The 20,922-nt window shown below is 52.0% G+C and overlaps 1 protein-coding gene across 3 annotated transcripts; it reads right to left on the bottom strand.

The window, feature by feature from the left end:
* Positions 1-449: 449 nt before the first annotated feature.
* Positions 450-20,146, bottom strand: PKM (pyruvate kinase M1/2). Of its 3 annotated transcripts, none has more exons than XM_058846516.1 (11): positions 19,990-20,146; positions 14,479-14,648; positions 14,019-14,110; positions 11,001-11,132; positions 10,623-10,809; positions 9,557-9,827; positions 9,147-9,297; positions 7,857-8,009; positions 4,643-4,809; positions 1,805-1,986; positions 450-1,253 (listed from the first exon to the last, which is right to left on the bottom strand). In XM_058846516.1, the coding sequence occupies exons 2-11, from the start codon at positions 14,627-14,629 to the stop codon at positions 1,147-1,149; spliced, it is 1,593 nt and encodes a 530-aa protein (XP_058702499.1). In that variant the 5' UTR covers positions 14,630-14,648; positions 19,990-20,146; the 3' UTR covers positions 450-1,146. The 3 variants fall into 3 exon arrangements, with proteins under 3 accessions (XP_058702499.1, XP_058702498.1, XP_058702497.1); XM_058846515.1 differs by lacking the exon at positions 19,990-20,146 and adding an exon at positions 14,862-14,921; XM_058846514.1 differs by lacking the exons at positions 4,643-4,809; positions 19,990-20,146 and adding exons at positions 4,053-4,219; positions 14,862-14,921.
* Between the last annotated feature and the right edge of the window lie 776 nt (positions 20,147-20,922).

Genomic DNA, 20,922 nt, shown 5'->3' with positions numbered 1-20,922 from the left:
CCAGGTCCCGTCCTGGCTCTCTCCCCAAGCACGGAAACACCGGCTCCCACAGAACCCCCCCCGAAAAACCCCTGTAGAGCCCCCAACCCTACTGACTCCTCCTCTGGCCCCCACTCCCAACAGATGTCTGCAGCCGGGCCGATCCCTCCCTTGAACCCCAAACCCCTGTAGAGCTCCTCCACCCCCTGCAAGCACCCCCAACCCTAGCGAATTACTGCACTGGGCCCCCTTCAAACTGCAGCAGTTCCCCCAGAGCCTGCAGACCCCCACCCCAGACCCCGCTAATGCCTGCAGATCCCCGACATCCCAAGCGCTGCAGACTCCAGCCCCAACCCTAAGCGCTCCCCCACCCTTGCACACCTCCCCAGCTCCTGCAGCCCTTTTCCACCAGATCTCCCCCTACCCCTGCAGACCCCTCAGCAACCCTCACGGAGCAGCTCAGCCTGGCAGGTGCTTCAGCTTCTCTTTATTGATGGACAGTTGTGCTCTCCCGCCCCAGGGCCCATCGGAGTGCTGGGTGAGGGGGGGCTCTGGGGTGGTGGGGGGACACGACTAACACAGGAGACAACGCTGCGAGGGGAGCACGGGACGCTCTGTGCATGGAGCCGACACCCTTCCCCTGCCCCCATCCCCAAAACAACCAGCTGAGAAAGGCTGCATCTGCCTTGGATTGGGTCTGGGGAGGCGTGTGGCCATACAGGAGGGGGGAGTAGCAGCTTGCCTCGAGCAAGGAGGGGTCCAGTAGAACCGCTGACCACACATTGCCTCTCCCCTTCCCCAAAACCCCACACCAGGGCCAGGGAAAGGGACATTTCACACCCCGAGGACAGTCACCAGGAAAGAGGAATCCCAGCAGCACGAAGGAACCTCCTACGCTGACTCCAACACATATCAAGGCAGGACTTTAACTACAGGAAGAGGTTTTTTAAAAAACTAAACACTTCAAGTATATTTTTTTTAGTGATTTAAGGTCTCTTGCCCCTGCTGCTGCTGCACTGGGTGGTGTTTAGCAACCTACATCCACTCTAGGGACAAGGAGAACAGCGCAAGCGATGGCTGGTCTACGGCAAGGGGAGACTGAGCAGTGGGAGGGGAGTGGGGCAGTGGGAGGAGAGGGGGGCAGGGGAAGGAAGGCCCAGTGGGCGCTCAGGGTACGGGCACCACACGCATGGTGTTGGTGTAGCCAGAGCCAGGGCGCCAGCCTGTCAGCACGATCACCAGGTCACCAGTCTTGAAGAACCCTCGAGCTTTGCCTAGGAGAGAAGAGGGAGGCATCAGAGCCCAGTCTCCCACCCCATCTCCTTGCCATGGGGCAGCAGTGTTTATCACCTGCTCCCCAAGTCACCGAGGCTGCCTGTGTCATGGTAGTTGTGGCACCAGGCGGGTATCAAAACCCCACCTCCCTGCTGCCCACCCATCTGACACCCTTCTCTGCGGCAGAGCTCAAAATTCCACAGCACAGGATTTGGAGGGGGTGCAAGAAAGAGTCAACCCCACTCCAGGCTTCCCTTGTCCCTCAGGAATGATGAATGTCACAGCTCCATCACTCACCACCATAAAGCCTGCTGGAAACTCCTTAAAGGCAGCTGCGCCAAACCCACCACCCCATTTCCCAATCAGACGTGGTGCAACTCAAGCAACCACCGCCCGTTTCCCGTCCGGATCCAGTTACCACACAGGCAGCCAGTTCCTCTCTTCCCATCACAAGTCCCTATCAAGTGACCCCAAAGTACGACCTAGGTGCTCAGGGCCACCACGTGCCACCAGAGCCATGTGCCAGGGGAGGGGGAGCGCTGCCACTCACCAACATTCATGCCCAGGTTGACGCGCAGGTCCACGTCCTCGGCCCAGGCGTCCTGGGCAGGGTCTTTGCAGAGCACGGGGAAGATGCCGCGGTACAGGTGGGCCTGGCGCGCCGTCTGCTCATTGCGGGTGATGGCGATGATGGGGGCCCGCGGGCGGTACCGCGACACCAGGTGTGCCGACCTGCAGGAGAAACAGCCACCGTGGGGCTCCACACAGCCAGCACAGCCTCAGAGGGGACACCTGGAACGGCCTCTGGGAGCACTGCAGCCCCAAGGTCTATCAGCCACGAGGACTCCCCAAAACCCCTGGGGGGATGTGACCAGTCTCCACAAGAGCCACTCACCAACCAGCCTGATGCTCTGGGCTCCCAGTTAGGCAACTGGGAAGACCAGCACTGGCTATCCCCACTGGTGGTGACAATCTCCTCACCTCCCAGCTTAGCAAGTGCCATCAGGGTGTTTTGGTCCCGGAACAAGCCTTTACTTGTCTCTGTTGCTACGTTAGGGTGGCGAGGTGCCATTTATTCTGGCCTCTGCAAGCAGGCCTTGGCATCTCAACAGGGGTCCCTGAAAGTTCCCTGTTTTGAGGAGCTCCCGGTTTTCAGGGTGGAAAGAGCCAGTGCCAGCAGTGCTGCCCAAAGCATGCCAAGGAGGAAGCCATCTGCCTCCCAGACACCTACTGAAGCCAGCAAACAGGCCAGTTCCTCCACAGAGCTCTGCTCCTGCACCCATGGGAAGCAAATGCAACAGAAGCCAAATTTTATACTGGGAAGTTGGGCACAAAGTCTTTAAAACGCCTTAAAACAGCAGCAGCAGCACAGCCTGGGTGGGGACTAAACTACAGCTTTCTTTTCTCTGAGCACTGCTGAGAGAGAGCATCTGCAAACAGACAGATTCAAACTGCAAGGCTGTGGCATCTGCAGCTTCATCTTCCCAACAGACATGCTGGTGTCTCCACTTGCTTTTGCAGCCTTGTTTAGTGGAGCCAAGCTCAGCAACACTCAGATGCAAAATTTGCTGCTTAAAGCAGGGGCCAGCAGACTGCTCCAAGCACCCAACCACACGTGCCAGCTCTCAGACAATCCTTCCCACGCTGTCCAAGCTGCCTCCCTAGAGATCTGGGAGAATCAGGTACTCACAAGAGTTAACCAAATCCACAGCTAAAAATATTCAAATATCAGAGTTCAAATATCTTTAAAAAGGTCAAGTGTAAGGTTGGAACATATGACAAAGAAACATTAGAAGCACAAGGGTATCCAGAACTCGGTGCTTACAGTTCCCTCCTGATCTCTGCAGAAAGTCATTTTCTGCTCACAATCATTTGAAGCTGTACATTTTGGTGAAGGCTTCACCGGTGGTCCACATCTTCACGTAGGTGGTGCCCAGAATACACAAGCACACCTCTGCTGCTGCACTACTGTTTTGGTGTGAATCCAATGTGAGAAATCCTGATTTTCTTCCAGAAAGCAGTCTGAGACTTATGGTCGGACGTGCTTTGGGAGCAGGCAGCCCAGTTTCTCTAGATGGAAGAGCTGATCCATGAGGCTCCGGCTCCCATTCCTCAACTGGAAGAACAAGTCTCTGCTTGGCAGCTATCACCGTTGCTGGACAGAAATCCCAAACTACATTGTTCCAGCACATTTCACCGGCAGCCACAGAGCTCACCTGGTGCCTGCCAGATGCCTGTCTGTGCAGAGAGATTACCTGTAGGCAGGCACAAGGAATCCTGGAAGAGGACATTTCCAACACTCTCCATTTCCCTGCCTACCAATCCCAGGCTGCGCAGTCCCTCTTCGCCCCTTGGGCTCAGGCAAGCAGGGCTGACGACTGTGAAGTCCAGCAAGGGACCAGTAACTTGGATGCTGCTACAAAAGGCCAAAGCCTTGATTTAAAAAAATGAAATAGATTCTGCATTCACTGAACTTCTGCCTCACTGTTACATTGATGATTTCTTGCCAAGAAGTTTGAATTGAAGCTGCAACACTTATTTTCCCTTGGCTCTTCCAGCTGGCGCCACTGCCACTTGCAGCAGTGAGGGGAGGCTGGGCTCGGAGCTGGTGCCACGCTGGCAGAGGCAGGCCGAGGACTCGGAGTGTAGGGATGTGTGTGTCCATCTCCTGAGGAACCAGCACTGCAGGCACCGCCAGAACCTGACTCCACTGGTCTCTCAAAGCCACATTTTTGGGATTCTCCTTCCCCCACCCTGTGACACAGCAGGCTTGACCTGGGGGCAGTGTCCCCTCCTACCTTCCAGACTTGGTGAGGACAATAATGGCCCCGCTGCAGCACTTGAAGGACGCTTCCACAGCGCCAACTGCAGCGGCCTCAGTGGGGTCGCAGTTGAGGGGGGTCAGACGACGCAGTTCCTCAAACAACTGCCTGTGAAAGATGGCGGCTTCGGCCTCCCGGGCAATCTACAAGAGCAACACGCGTTCGGAGACAACACTCACGGCAGGCACTCGGGCACGGGGCAGGGCGAGGTGCTCCAGCACAGGCTGCCACATCCCAGCTGCCAGCCTTGGACACTGCCATTAACCAGCGAGCTCAGACTGAGCTCATCCCTGCAGAGAAACCACTCCATTCCCGAGGGCTCCTTTTGGCACGGTGGCACCTCGCCCTGTCAAGCCCACACTCAGGTGACACTCATGCCAACTGCCAGGCACTCTCGCTCTGCTCCTGGCCTGCTGGGGTCCCTCCCTGGCACAGGGTTAGCTCACACGGCAGTGCTTACACAAGGGTGGCACGGGCAGCGAGCAGCTGGCCAGGGACTGCAGTGTTAGAGTGCAGTGTGTTTTGGCACGGAAAGGGCCGGCCCAGGCCCCCTCTCTGAGCCCTACCTGCCGGACTCGGTCAGGACTAGCAGGGCTGCAGCTAAGCACTTAAAAGAGGCCTCCACCGCGCCCGCCGCCATGGCATCGGCAGGGTCCCTGTTGTTAACATTGAGGCGTAAAATTTCTTCGAACAGCTGACGATGAAACATTGCGGCCTCAGCCTCGCGGGCGATCTGCAGGCCCGAGTGGGAGGGAAGGAGAAGAATAGAGGAAAGAAAAGAAGGAAAGATATACCAGAGGAATATGAGACACATTAACTTGCTTAATTGTCATAGTAATGCATGCAAGAGGGTACTAGGATGAAGCTGTGAAGCCTTCTGGCTCTCAGGTTTTGATTTTGCTAAGATCCACCATACTGTGGTAGGCCAAACCATCCTGGCAGGCCCCAGTCACTGGGCAGGCATTCCAAACACGGCATTTTTGTTGCATTTGGGAGTTCCAGCGGAGCAGGCAAACACAAATGACTTTGCAAGGACCAGAACAAGCCAGCCCAGAGCCAGCCCATGCTTTGTCATGGCTGCTTATGACTTCCTTGAGAGACTCTTATGCCACCTACCTGCCTGCCCATGGTCTTGCTTGCAATTCTGTAAGAAATCTCTCCTAGGCTCCCAACACCAGAGTGCTGCTGGAACAGTTTTTATGAAGCCAACATGCAAGCAACACACTTTGAATGCTACCCCTGAAGGCAGGACACTGTTCTCTCCTTGTTACATTTAGTTTAACTTTAGAGTCAGTGAAGATTTGGCTTACCTTGAGAGCAAATAAAGATTCACTTTGAGAGCCTATAAAGATTTGTTTTAACCTGAGAGTCAATAAAGCTTCACATTCAAGTGGGATACTAACTTCATTTTGGTAATAGGGAAATAAACAGGAACAAGTCTTCCTTATAGGGTTGTCACAGTGTGGATGTTAGGGGTGTTTGTAGAGTGCCAGATATGGACAGATGAGACAGAGGCAACTAAAGGCTTTGTGTTCTGGCTGAACGTTGGCAACAGCTTCAACAACCTGTTCATCCCAAGATCCTGGGAATCATCACATTTAATCATCTCAGAAGGCCTGACAACCCGATAAAGAAGGCTTGCAGAGACTAGAAAAGCATGCAAAGGTTCATGATCTTCTCAAGGACAACTTTACTCAAAGTGAGCAGCCGCTACACAAAGCATGACAAGTTCATGTGAAATTAGAGACTGATGTGCCATTATAGTGAAAGCTCTGGAGTTAGAAAAATCAGAATTTTGCTACTCTAGTGTTAATGAATTATTTTATGTGATGCTGGGAATTATCCCTTCCACAGTTATCAGTTTAAGCCAAAGTAGTTAAGTATCTTAGGTCTAAAAATAACAGGACACAGGCAGCAGGCCGGAACAGCAGGCCAGTGCCAACTTGTCCTAAAGCATTTTGTTACTGCTGGACTTAGATAAAAGGGGAGTATTTGCATCACAACACTTACTCCAAATGCAGGAGTTGGAAGCCTGGTGCTTTATTTTCAGCTCCTGGTACAAAGGCAGCAGCTCCATGTAACACAGAGAGCAAACCTGATTTTAGAGAGAAGCCTGCACTCCCCAGGTGTAATGGAACGTGGGAATACAGGAGTCTGCTTTGACAGCGGCTGCACAGGGGCACAGCAATCCTTAACTTCACCCCACAGTTGGATCTGCCCAGGCAGGAATAGCTGTAGAGGGTTTCCAGTTGGTGCATTGGTGGAGATACCAGGGAGTTGGGAGAAAGGAAAATGGAGAGGCTGTTTAAACCTTGGTCCCATCAGGCAGCATAGCATGGCCAGGGTGGGCTTTGAAGAGTGGATCCTGGAGTGGAATGGCAAGGATGCCCACTCCCACCTTCAGCAATCAGCCTGCCCAGTATTTGGAAGCTTCCTACTGCCCACTTCAGATGGTAACATCCACCTGCTCCAGCCATGCTGCAGATCCCCAGACCATGGTTACTCAGGACATTGTTTCTGGGGTTGACTAACAACAAGTGAATCAGTTCTGAGGAAAGATCCTCACTGTACTGGCATTTGCTCCTACCGTAAGAATTGGCACCTTGCTGCCTGGAACATCTTACATTTAGTCAATCTGTATTTCAATTTCTGCAGAGTGTTAAAATCTTCAGTGCTTCTCCAGGGGCCCTGGTGGAATGAACACCATGCCCAGGTCTGCAGGAAGAGGGAAGCACATGCAACAGATCCTCAAATCAGGCTACAGGTACAACACAAGCTGCTCAGACCAAAGAATTAATGCCAGGATGGAAACCCAGGCGTAAAGTTTGCTGCAGCAAGGTCCCAAGTCTTGGTAGCCAGTCGATCCTTGTGATTTAGGGGTTGGAAAAGGAGGGAGAAGCTTTAAGATGCTGTTAGAGTAAAGTAAAGCAGCACCACTGCCCAGTGATCGTAAGTTGTATTTTGCATTTGCCTCGTGCAAAAAACACCACTCCATATTGAGGTAAAAGATGTTTAGGTAACACACTGCAAACCAACACTGGCTGAGTTGAATAACCTATAGAACCTCAACTACAAATAAAACTGGTGAGAGTTAGAACTTGTGAGTTACCACTGCTGTGATTCACAGCGCTGGTAACTGGGGAGCAGCAACGCTCACAGGTACTTGACATCAGGCTTTTATCAGCTGAAACACGAACTTGAAGCAGAGCAGAGGTTTCTGGCAGTTCAGGCATGTAAAAATATGGTGCTGTCAGTACTCATGCAACAAACCCCCCAACCCCCCGCACGCAGCAGGTGCTGAATGCAACAGTACTGTAAATCACCCTCAGGAGCCTCCCCACCCCCTCCCACGCAGGACTCAGCCAAAACCTTTCATTATTTATAGATAAACTGCTTACAGCAGCTCCTTGATCCTGCAGAAGTTTAAGGCATTTAATATGCCACTGCACTTGGATGACATTGCAATTGCAATGTCGCTGCAATTGCAGGACATTGGATGACATTTCTGTTGAGGTAATGGCAAAAAGAAATAGGAAGTTTTACAGCTCAGCATTGCAGAGCAGCTCCCAGCTCTGCTTGGCAAGTTTGGAGCACACAAATTAAGATGCCAGGCCCTCAGGACCATGTTTGTTCAAAAAAAATCACACAGCAGAGCGTGAGTAAAGAAATGGCTACTTTAGGCAGCCAGGTCCATTTAGGCCTTTGAGTGGCCAGTTCAGGTGGCCTAGAGCCAGGTGGTCCTGTCCCCAGCAGAGCAGGGCAGGGCAGGGCAGTACTCACAGCGTGCTGCATGCGCACAGCCTCGAGGGGATAGTCTCCCTTGGCTGTTTCCCCAGAGAGCATGATGCAGTCTGCTCCGTCCAGGACAGCGTTGGCGACGTCGCTGCCCTCAGCGCGTGTTGGGCGAGGCTTCTTGATCATGCTTTCCAGCATCTGGGAGAGAACAAACCCACAGCGATCAACACACTGCCAGAGGAAGCAGCTGAACTTCAATACTCCTTGTGGCTTGGGCAGAAAGTGGGATGCAACCTAAAGACTCCAGGAGTTCTCCATGGGTATGGAACAGAGAAGGGGGCCGGTCCCTAAACCAGCTTTGATTCAAAACCTCCACCAGAAAGGAGAACATTCCATTTTATATCCATTTCAAATACATTCTCGAATTTGGGGATTTTATCATCTAGAAGTCATAAAGAGCAGGGTCTGCACCAATGAAGTCACCTTTCCCCAACACAAGATTTCAAATGCTTTATACAGTATGTACAGGGTAGTAAACTCAGAACAGTTAACTCCACCAGCCTTCTAAGCATCCCCACTTAAAAGAGTGGAAAACAGGACAGCTTTCAGTCAGGTTATTACTTCTTAATCCCTTTCCACACCCCAAGTATGGCCAGTTCTCCTGTCTTCCTCAGGTGCTCAGCTTCCCCTCAGCTGGAGCTCACCACTTGTTTAACACCATGGGACACTGCCTGAGGCTGTGTTCCAGCTGCATTTCTGTAGCAATACAGGAAAAAGGAGCATATGCCAACAGAAATCCAGAACCTTGTTTAATGACTGCTGTCTAAAGACTGTCTTCACCTTCCACAGCCTGTGTGTAGAGCAAGGACAGCCAGGAAACCAGTCCTCCCAGTGCTCAAGGACTCTGCATGTGATCCCTACCACTTCCAGAAAAACGAGATGGATCCTTTACTCAGTTCCTTCTTAAGCTGCAGTGTGGGTACACTTTCTAAGAGATCTGGGAACCCCAGCAAGCCTTCCCTGTCAGGCAGGGATGTGCTGCCACAAGATGCCAAGGAAAAGCATGTGCCATTCTTCCCATGACTTTCCAAGGGCAGCCCCAAAGGCTCGTTACTACATGATCTTCTGAGGTGTAGAACCTTTGGCAAGAGGTCCTGTAATCCAATTGGAAAAGAACCCAAACACAGAAATGCGTAAATATGAGCTCTTCAGCTATGAGCAAAACCTCTCTGCATCTCACTCTTTAACCAATCCCATCAACCCATGGCAATGCCCCCAGCATTCCCTCCCGGCCAGACTCTGGCAGTGAGGAGCCTAAGGTGGCACTTCCAGTACCTGAGTGGCACAGATGATAGGTTTGCCAGCCCTGTTGCAGCGCCCAATCATCATCTTCTGGGCAAGGAAGACTTTTTCAGCAGGGATCTCGATTCCCAGGTCACCGCGGGCCACCATAATGCCATCGCTGGCCTCCATGATCTCATCAAACCTGACAGCAAGAAAAGAGCTGTGTTATCCCATTTGTTCTGCAAAGCACCTTCCCATCTGTCTGTCCTCTGAAAAGAGCACACATGCTTTGCATGGGCTGTTTGGGTTCCTGCAGTGCCAAAGAAAAAAGGAGAAAACCAGGAGCAAGGCACAGCACATATTCAGTGCTACACAAAGCTGTCTGAAGCTACAGCATGGGAGTGTGTGAGTTGCTGTATTTCAGTGTGACAAACTCAAAGCATCCCCTGCACAAATCTCACCTGCGCACACCCTCGTGGTTCTCAATCTTGCTGATGATCTTGATATTCTTTCCCTTTTCCCCCAGCACCTTCCTGACAGCATGGACATCAGAAGCCTTGCGGATGAAGGAAGCAAACACCATATCCACGTTCTGCTCCACACCGAATTTTAGGTCCTGAATATCCTTTTCAGAGACAGCGGGCAGGTCGACGGCAGCACCAGGCAGGTTCACGCCCTTCTTGCTGCCAAGCATGCCGCCGTTCTCAACCTCCGTCATAACATAGTCCTTCCCTGAAAAATGTGTTCTCATGGTCAGTGTCTCTGGGACAGCTCCTGCTACCAGCTCCCACACCACCTCCCAGCCTGGGAACTGCAGTGCCAGCAGTGGCACACGCGATAAAAAGCATATCCCAGCTCTTCAGAGCATTTCTGTACCACACGAGCTTGCAGTTTACCCCTGGGAACACGACAGATTGGTCTAAAACAACTTCTAGACTGTTCCTGGGTAAGATATCAGTTGTTCCCTGCAGGAGGTTGAGATTGCCTCCCCCAAGAAAACTGCAGGCTGCAGTTTTGCACACAGAGCCCTGCAACATCAAACTGAGCACCCCAAAAGCCTCACTTCCCACTCCCTACATGCTCACAGATTAGAGGCTTGAGGCTAGAGCAATTTAGGCAGCACTATAAAGGGAGTATCATGGAAGTAACCTTGCCTCTACATTACCAGTTAAAACTAGTTCTGTCTCTAGCTACAAAGCCCAGGGTCTGTGCTGTAAAACTAGTTAAATCCTGCATTAAGAGCATGAATTAGCCTGGCTGATCATGAACAGTGGTATGGCCCTACCACACATTCCCCTTTGAAGATGAGGTTTAGATGCCAGCCGAGTGAAACCCAGCTGAAGTTAGTTTTTGGAAAGCTCCTACACTTGAGATAGAGAAATTTAGCTCAAAGTCTCACTACCATCAAAAACTATGCTCTCCTTTCTTCAACATACAACTGCAAGCTAAGAAAGTTACTGGAGGGAAAAGCACAAGTATGTCCTAAGGAAAACCCAAACAGGCAGAGCTGAAATGGCTATTACCCACCTTTCTCCTTCACCAGCAAAGAAATCAGACCATCATCCACATAGATTTTGCTGCCAATTTCTACAACTTTGATGAGATTCTTATAGTCCAACCAGAGCGTGTTCTCATCACAGTTCTCCATGAAGGCATCATCCAGGGTCACTTTGAGCTTTGCGCCCTTCTTCAGTTCCACTTCTGCTGTGCCACTCTGTGTGACAACAAAACTGGTAAAAACCAGCACACCACCACCTCCCAGCTCACAGCAGTTTGTCAGAACTTCTGGGAGGTGGTTTGTTACCTTGTTTCCTATGGTGGGTTTTTGGCTTGGAAAGGGCCACAGGCTTAAAAGGGTATCCTGTCTATGTGGTGAAAAACATGGGATAAAAAAAAGCAACTTACTCCCTTAATGAGTCCAGTTCGGATTTCAGGTCCCTTGGTGTCCAGTGCAATAGCCACAGGTCTGTAGGTGATGGGATCAGAGGCAAAGCTCTCTGTGGCTTCTCGCACATTCTTGATTGTGCCCTCATGATACTGGCAAGAAAAGAAAAAAATGGAAATGTAAAGCTGGTTCTACTCTGCTGATTACAGAAAAGATCCCTGTGCACCCCAAAGGCTGTCCAAAAACACAATTCTGATCTAACTTTCAGTTCTACCTTCAAAATTAAACTAATTTTTAATTATATATTATATATATATATATTTATAAAATTTAACCCAAAATTTAAGCTTCGGGTAAAGGAGAGTGCAAGGATACACTTGCCATGAAGTGTGGCATGAAGATACTTCCTGCCATGAAGGTGGGGTCTGGAAGTTATCTGGTGTGCCCACAGCACTAATTCCATAGGGACAATTCAAGGAGACAGTCCCAAGGTCCGGCTGAAGCGATTTTCCATGAGGACACACATCTGCCACTTGAGGATGGCTCACCAGCCAACAGGAGTAACTTTTCCAAAAGCTTTCCCATGTTGCCTATTCAACACACCAGAATACTCACAGCAGCAGCAGCTGTGTGCACTGAAAGACACCTGATAGCAGAAGAATGTCCCAGTGCCACCGACAGCTGTGCTCCTCCTCACATCAGAGCAAGGGAAGATGCCTCTCCACACTGCCAGCTCCCACACACACTTCCAGCCTGAGCCACTATCAGTCCTGCAGGTGGACAGGCTTTTCATTCTTTGGCCTAAATTCCCACAGATAAAGGATTTGCTAAAAGAACGTTATCTGTGTAAATATTTGCAGTTTATTTCCAGAGTCAAAGCAATCACAGACAGGAGTTCATTACTCCAGTACCACACGCCTGGCTTCCAAACCTTGTTTGCAAGAGCATTTTGCTAAATGCTGCCAGCTTTAAGATAATTTTGTGAGAAAACCCATCCCAGCTCCCTCAAATATGCTACAGATGGCCAACAGTTGACTTTGCTTGTTTAAACAACATTAAGAGATAACCTTAACTACATACAGCTAGTAAGAGTTGTGTAACACTTGACAGACTTTAGTAGGTAAGACAGCCTTTCCTCTCTGTGCCATATGGACTGATGAAGTTTGACCTGACTCATCTGGAACACCCGGTCTCCTCGTGCCAGTCACCCACCCCAACACGAGCCCTCCACACTGACTTCAGTAAATCAGGGATGATAAGCCAGCACCAGGAAGGTGATGCTGGAAAAAGCCATGCTGAAGTTCGCATGTGTGCCCTTTAGCCAGAAATACTTAACAGCTGATAACTCTTTATAGCAGAAAAATGAGTCAGTTTATTGACTGAGTGTGCAAGATGGGAATGAGATGGCCCTGACCCTTCCAGGCACTGCAGCTGGGGTAGAAGCAGCATGGAAAACGAGCCCTGACAGTGCCACAACACCCATCTGAACCCAGCGTCCTGGGGTTTTTCCATTTTAGCTTGATATCCAGGATTAACTGGCTCCTAGGGAATCTGACTTTCTGAAGAGTTACACATGCAGAACAGGAATGCAGGCAGAGCTGGAGGTAAAAGCCATTTTTATTCTATGTAAAACAGAGCCAGGCAGGTACCAAAGCACCTCTGTTAAAGCTCAAGCTCTGGTAAATGCTTTGGGGTGGACACAAGAACTGAAACACCTGTGACAGATGGAAACGCTTCGGGGCTTCACTGGGAACTGGGACATTTTGGAGGAGCCAGGAGGGGACACAAACTTAGCACTGGCTATGGCTGATAGTCACAATCTGCAGGTGACAGCCACACCAGTGCCTGCAGTCAGCTTTGTTGGTGTGAAATGTACAATTAGCACACAAAGCAGGAAAACCTCAGCCAAGCTCACAGACTGCAGCAATTGGGAATTCTCACAGTGTGAGAATTCCCAGCTTCAGCCTGGCCACCAACTCCCTGATGAGCCACCTGGCCACCCAGCCACACAGATTCAACTCCTGGGATGCACTTACTCCACACTATTCTTCCTCCAAGCTGATTTCCCAACTGCAAGGCATGCACTGACACTATCCCAGTGTGGTTAGTCAAGGTCTGATGGCTGCCCACAGTTAAGTATCAGCCCTTTTGATCCTGACACGGCCCTGTGCCCATTAAAGGTCACCAGGGTGAAAGGCCAAGCTGTTACACACCACGAGGCTCATGGGTCACTATGTAAAGCCACCTACAGCTGCTACTGGGTGACATTTTAAAAGTTGGAAAGTGGCCAAGGTCAGAAAAAAAAAAAACCAAAAACCTCAGCAGAATGGGATCCTCAGCTCCTCCAGTATCACTGAGGATCTCAGCTATTTATAGCAACAGGGCTTGACTGTCATGGAGTGTTGATTTCTTTTGACCTTATTCTTCTAAGCTCACCACACCACATCCCAAGCCCCATGGTGGGACCTTCCAGAGCACCAGGAACACACCCGGAGCAGCTGCTTAGCCAGAAAACCCAGGAGCCCATTCTTCCCACTAGGCACAGTAATTACATCAAATCACTAATAAGAGATGCATTTTGATCAGGGTTATTCATTGATTGCCTGCTTGCGAAATCCCCAGCAATGGAACAAGAAGTGAGATTAACTGATAGTGTGACCTCCTGCAGAGGTGCAAAACAGGGACAGGTCTTCTCAGCTTCTGCTGCTCACTAGGAACCAGCAGCTCTGGGAATAGCACAATGTGAGGAAGAACTGAAGGATTTCATGGCAAGCAGTTGGCACACAGTGTCAAATACCAGTTACCTGTCTCCCTGCTACAGGGCAGGGTGAGGAATTTTATTGCTTTCAAAATTGCTCAGAAAATACACTTCAATGTTATCATTGGCTCAGTATGTACAACCAGCACGCTTTCCCCAAAGGCAGCTATTTGACCTTCCCACACCAAGGATGGTCTGGATGAAGCAGGATTTCCCTTCTCCCTGAGGGACAGGATCAGCAGACACACATGGGCTGTAGCTGCTCAGGCCCCAGCCTTACCTCATGGGTGCCGTGAGAGAAGTTGAGGCGGGCAACGTTCATTCCAGATTTAATCATTTCCTTCAGTTTGTCCACAGAGCGGGAGGCCGGGCCTAGGAGGAAGAAAAAGTTTGAACATTAACTTTGGAAAAATAATGAGGTAACCCACACAGACCAGGTTGATTCATGTGGAAAAGAAAAGGTAAATGGATACAGCATTGCTCAGCGCTGCAGCAGCAAATATTGTTTTAACTTGCCCACGGAGTGCAGCGGAACCCAAGCAATTCCCATTTCGCTGGATGCTGGATTCACTCCCAGCAGTAACACAAGTTAGGCAAATATGGGAAAGTCATGATTCTTCACCACACAAGTTCAGCCCTGGCAAGGGATAAAAGCCAGATCCCTCTCACAATTTCCCTAATAAGTTTCACCAAGGTGTGGGCTCTGAGCTGCAATTCTCTCCTATCTAGGAATGGCCTACCAATGGTGCAGATGATGCCAGTGTTTCTGGCGATGGTTGGCTCCGAGTCGATGTCCAGGCGGCACATGTGCTCCAGGAAGGTGTCTGCCATGGCAGCGTGCAGCTGCTGGGTCTGGATGAAAGCGGTCCCTGCATCGTGGTGCTTCGACATGGTCACTCGATTCCTGTGTCTGCAAGGGAAGAAAGCGGTGCCAGGTTTGGGAATCACCCACCCCAACTTGCCCATCAAGCAGAGACACCAGGACAGCCATGAGATGAATATGGAGGTAACAAGAAAGCTGCTACTGGGTCAAACTATCTTTATGTTCCTATTTGAGAGTCCTAACAGGCAAGGCACATTTCTATTTCCATGTCATCCCCCACATGGACCACCCAAAGCTCACCTGCCTTCTATGCAGATGTTCCCTTCATAGCTTCTCTTCATTGCCAGTCTTCCCTTGGAGCTACACAACGCAACAAAATTCAAGCACTTGAGTGCGCAGGCAGAGGTTCTGCCTCCTCCCTCCCAGCTCTCCGCTCATTTCTCCTACAGGCCTCAACTGCGCTTCCCATCCCACTTGGGAGCGGGGCAGCTCAGCGCTGGCGTGACTGCGGCACAGCCGGACATGGGCAGCCTTCTGCCCAGGAGCACCTAATCACGGCAAAGTCCCCATAAGCCTAAACCCCATCCTTTAAGCCTGGACAAGTGAGCAGACTTGAGTTGATGAAGATGTAATACATTTAGAGTCCCTCTTTGAAGATGCTGCAGGTCTCCCCTGCCCCCTGCACTCCCCTTCATCCACAGCACCAGAAATTTCTCGCACAGTTTAAAACTGGTTGTATTTTTTAACATTTGGATTAAAAAAACCTCTCAGAACTCAGGCTGTTTGCCTCCTCTGGACTACAGAATCCCCACAACAGCAGGACCAACCTATTTTTCGGGAACCTATCCTCCAAAGAAGCAGCTGAGCTGAGGCTAACAGTCCACTGGGATGGGAGAACACTCATTTTACAGCAGTACCGGGTGCCTCAGGCATTTCTAATTGCAATAATTGTGTTCTCAGGTAGTAGTGGCAGCTCAAAGCTTTGTCTCTTGGACCTGCCCAGGCTAAAATCCTAGCATTACCAAAGCCTCTGGGAAAAGAGTGATGCAAGGTGGTGACTATGGCATGGGCAGATCACTCATTTTGCCTTTAAAGATTGGTTTAACTTCCAACTCCATGCCCTGGGCACATGGGTGACACTCAGAGCAGGCATGAGCCGCCTTCATCTCCAAGACGTGCTTACAGCAACATGGGCTGGTGCTCAGCTAAAAGCTGGGACAGAGCAGTTCTAGAGCTGAGCTTTTGTTCAGCCCACCCCAGACAGACAAAGCCCACCAAAAAACCACGGCAGGAAAGGCACACACCAGCCAGCTCAGCACATCCAGCTTTGCCACAGAGGCACCAATAAACCCAAAAACTCTGCCTGAGCTGGCAGGATTGAGCACAGTGAGGCTCAGACCATACCCTGCCAGCCTGCCTGGTGTCATCCTGTGCTGCCTGGCCCCGATGCTCCTCCCCTGCTCCGCAGCCCAGCCCTTCCTCTCCTACGTGCAGATCCTCGCGCAGGCAGCCCTGACTCACCCTCACTGCGCTGCCATGCGCCACAGAGCAGCCAGGCCAGCAAAAACCATAATTTGACCTGGCAAAGCCTCTTTTCCCTCAGCCCTGCCAGAAGCTGCTGAATCACCGGAGTCACTACAAGAAGGTCTGCCCACATAAAAAGCCCAAGAAAGTCTCATTATTATAGGAAAACCCTCTGGTCAGTCCTAAAACATTGTGTTTCAGCCCTCTAACACTTGCTGTTGCACCCTCCGACACTTGCAGAGCAGTGTCAGCTTCCTCAGATGCCAAAAAAAACAAGCCTTTGCTGGGAAATCACCTCCACGCACAGGGAATCAGGTTTGCACAGCTTCTAGGAACAAGAGAAACACCGAACAACGGTATCCCAACACGGAAACTGCAGCCAGAGCACAACTTGGAACAAATAAAAATATTTTATACTTTATAAAAAATAAGCAAGCAAATTCTCTCTGCCTCATGGAAATCCCCCACCCACTCAAGTCATTTGCATATATAATTTTAACACCCTGAAAGTCTTTACAATGAGAAAGGGAAAGTTCACTTTCCAGCAGCTCAGAGGGCTCAGAAAAATGAACCTCAGACACAGTGACCTTGTCCAGGGCTGAGAGCAGAAACGCAGGAGCCAGAAAGTATCCCAAACACCCATGTGTCCACAGCACCGTGCCCACGACCACCAAGAGTTGTCTTAGTACTCCCTCCTGCCTTCCTTCACCGTGCATTTAACAAGGCATCAACTGAATTTTACTGGAATGACCAGTCTCATATTTATAACAGGAATGTCTGGCATTTCCCACTACTCTGCTTTTTTTAACATCAAACAGGGGAGCAAAGACTTCAAGAAGACCAGAAAACACAAGAGCACTCAGTCTGGGCAGAGTGAGGGAAGGGGAACTGAGCAATATCCTACAACACCTGAATGTTTCCAGCACTGAATAAACCCAAATTCATTCCTCAAGGAATAACGATTAAATCCCTGAATTTATTACTTGACCTCCCTATTCTTCGGGCAGGGTGTCCCAATGGTGCCTGGTATCTCCACAGCTCCTGAATATTCCAGAGTGAGCCATTTGAGGTGGGGACTGGGTTTTACTGTAGCCAGGTGACTAATTCCAGCCAGCTCACTCCATGGGCCAGATGACAGAAAGCCTAAAATCATGGTTTCTCCAGATATGCCCCTTGGGGATGGAGGAAGGAGAGGAAGCAGCAATCCTCACCCAGGCAATCCCCACCCAGGGCCAAGCCTTTGCTGTTACTGGTGACAAAGGGAAGTAAAAACTGCAGCAGGGGCTGTCCCCAGGCGACAGCGGCAGAGCTGTGTCACTGCCTGCAGGAATTCCAGACAGGAGGCTCCCAGGGGGTGGCGATGACTCGGGATTTACTGGTCAGTCTCACTTACACAACCTCACAGATGCTGCAGAACAAGGCTGCTCATGCCCAGTGTCCCTGCCCAGAGGCAGAAATGGTTTGAGTTAGTGCTCAGGGCAGGGTTATGAAACCAGGCAGGCCTTCAGATTCCTAAAAGCAGCCTAGAAAAACACCAGCTTCGCTCATTCCAGAAGTTAAAGGCACTCGACAGGGAAATGCAGCTCTGCAAAGAAGCAGGTTTTTACCCTGGCCTGGCACCCCCTCTCCCAGGGAGGGAGGACAGCACAGTCCTGCCATGAAGCTGGTGCCAGAGGTGGTGTCTTGTCGTTTGGTAAGGACAAAATGGCCACCCCAAAATTCCACCCCTTTTCTGCAAGGCTGGATGGAATCCAGGAGCCACCACCTGCTCCCGGCTGGCTGATGCTCTCCCCAGCACTGAGCTGCAGATCCATGGGAGGAGAGACCCACAACGGAGCTGCCTCTCCAGCTTTTTGGCAATGGGGATCGGGAAGGTCAGGCTGGCTCTGGCACCTTCCCTGTGTGCTGCTGGCTCAGCCGTGCCTTTGCTGAGCTGCCCTCCCCTGGAAGGCTTAACTAAAAAAATAAAGAGGTGGCAAGCATCGGATGTTTGGTGACGAGAAAGATTTATCTCGAGGATATTTGTAGGACACACCTACAGGCTTAACCTTGCAGAGGACACGGAGCCTTTCGACAAAAAGCACCTGGCTGCCTTCAGGCAAGCTGTAAAAACCTGCTTTAAGTGATAAAAGAAAGCTTGGGGGTTTTCTTTTTGCATTTAACTAGGCAGAAGTGCAGACCACTGTGCTGCATCCCCACTCCAGGACGGAGAATGCTGCACGTGGCTGTGCCCCGGTACTGCAGCCCCATTCCCTACGTGCCATCCATCACCACCCGCTGCGGCTCCATCCTCCCCCGGGAGAACAACGGCCAGGCAGGACATAAAGGACCAAGCACGTGCTGCAGCCCGCCTGGGAAATGTCTTGCTCCCATCAAATTAAATTATCCATTTGTTGGGTGGAAAGGGAAGTAAGGCCGGCGGTGGATCACTCCGGCTAACAGGTTGATGGAGGTTTTAATAATAGCTTTAGATGGAAAAAGGAGTAGGTAATAAAAAACGCAGGCTGCTGCACTCTCCGACCTCTTTACCAAGTTTCTCAGAAGGGTTTCACAGGCAGAAGTCCCCGGTTCAAGCACGTGGCTCGAAGAGGTGCTTACTGCCTAGCACAAAAACCTTCTGCTTAATCCGGTGATGGGCTGGAAACCTGCTGGCACCAGCACGGCCCATTAACCCATCGAACGCCTTTGTATTAGCCAGAATTCTGCTCTATAAAGGGGATCTTGGGCATGAAATTACAAGTTTTATTGTTGGATTTTTTTGTTTCTTTTTTTTTAATTCTAATTGCACAAGTACCCGGACGTGTCTGAGTAACCAAAAACCTCTTTGTCATCGCACCTTTGAGCCAAGGCAAGTCACGATGAGTAACAGCAGGAAAGTTACCACTTTAACGTGACAAAAACCCCCATAAAACACTGATTTTTTTTTTTGTTAACCTGGGCCTCGCCGATACGGAGTAGCCTTATCAGAACAAAGCAGGTTTTTAGAAATTGCCCTCTACTTTTAGTAGTCTGAGAAGACAGTCGGGAGGTTGCCATTGTCTGCTAACAAAAGCACTATTCATGCCCTGGTAGCTGTGCAAAAGGGGTTTAAACAGGTTTGCAAGGTTGTCACAGTTCAAGAAACTGTCCAAATCAGCTGGACGTGTCTAAGCCGGCACAATTACGGGAGAAGATGAATTCAGAAGGGGCCTTCCCTTCTCGGAGGGGGGGCCGGGAAGAGGCTGCAGCATCAATGGTGGGTGCAGTGAGCCGGACGCTGATTTAAGCTGATGCCCTTCGGGGAACTGCCGGCTTTTAGTGCAGGCGCGGGGGGGCGGTGGCCCAGCGCCTCACTCCGAGTGCCTCTGACTCAGCCTGGCAGCCGCTCCTCCGGCACTGCCGGCCCAGCAGCACCCGGGCTGCAGCCGCAGCGGCGCCCCGCGCTCCGGTTAACGGAGCTCACCGCTCCTGCGTGTCCCGCTCCATTCCCCTGGGCCCTCGCACCACAAACCGGACCCTCGCCGCCCCCCCCGTGCCCGGTGTGGCCATTTCCCGGTGCGGGCCGCGGGGAGATGCTCGGAGCCGGCGTTTCCCGCCGTGGGATCGGAAGGGATGCTCGAAGCGGGCGATCCCGACCGCTGGGTCACGGGGGGATGCTCGGAAAGGCCGTTCCCCGGTGTGGGGGTCTGGGGGGGGGATGCTCGAGGAGGCAGAGGGAGGGGACGCGGGGCTGGGGCCGCCGGCAGCCACGTGGTCGGCACCGCGAGCCCCCCGCGCGCCCCCTCCTCAACCGGCCCATAGGGCGCGCGCCCCCTCCCCTCAGCCGCCGCCCGGGGAGACCCTCTCCCGGCGGCGGAAACACGGGGATAACGGCGGTACCAGCGTGGCCGGCCCCACCGCTCGCCGCCCTACAGGCCGCCGTTACCTGCCGCCGTCCAGTCACGCTCCTCTCCGTCCGAGCGCCGCCGCCGCTCTGCGCGCCACCCCCACGCCTCGCCAAGGTGATCCCGGCTGGCCGCAGCACCGCCCCCAGCGGATCCCTCCGCCGCCGCTCTGGTGGGGGCCACAAGGGCGGGGCGCCGGGGCTACTTTCACGGGCGGACGCACAAAGCACGGGGAGGTAGCTCTGAGTCACGGCACGCGCCCGGCTGGCCAATGAGGAGGCGGCGCAGCCGCCGCGCGCGCGGACGGTGAGTGGCCGTCGCCTTAAAGGGACCGCGGCCCCGCGGGATGGTCTGTGAGGGGTCGCGGCCCAACTCACAGCGAGTCCCGCAGCTCACACTAAACCTCCAGCTCACACCTCAAGGGCCCCCCACCTTTTGGGGGGAAGCAGCGGATCTGGGTGTTTTGGGGTGCTTTGGAGAGTCCTGAGACCTTCCAAAGGACACTGGGGGCCAATGTGGAGTCTCTGTAGTGGGGCCACGAGGACACAGTGCTGGGGACACGAGGCTGGAGACGTTGGCGACATGGTGCTGGGAACACTGAGGACACTGTGCTGGGGTCAAGGAGAGACCAGGCTGGAGATGCTGGGGGCACAGGGTACAGTGCTGGGGCCGCTGTCCCACCTGTGAGGGGCATGGACACGGTATGCCAGATCCGTGAAAGCCCTTGGCTGGTAATAATGGGGACCCCATGCTGGAGATACTGGGGACACGGTCCCAGAACCATGGGGACCTTCTGCCGGTGACCCTGACAGTGGCTCCACACTGACACCGTGGTGACTCTGGGGACATGCCATTGACACGGGGACCTGTCACACAGACCCTGTGCTGGACTGTAGGGACACTGTGACAGCCATCTGGGGTTGAACTGGTCACTGCATGCTGGGACCACAGAGACATCCCGCACCGGGTACATT

This window comes from Poecile atricapillus, chromosome 11, assembly GCF_030490865.1.
Source record: "Poecile atricapillus isolate bPoeAtr1 chromosome 11, bPoeAtr1.hap1, whole genome shotgun sequence".
NCBI classification, from domain to species: Eukaryota; Metazoa; Chordata; class Aves; order Passeriformes; family Paridae; genus Poecile; species Poecile atricapillus.
This window is presented reverse-complemented; position numbering and strand designations above follow the sequence as displayed.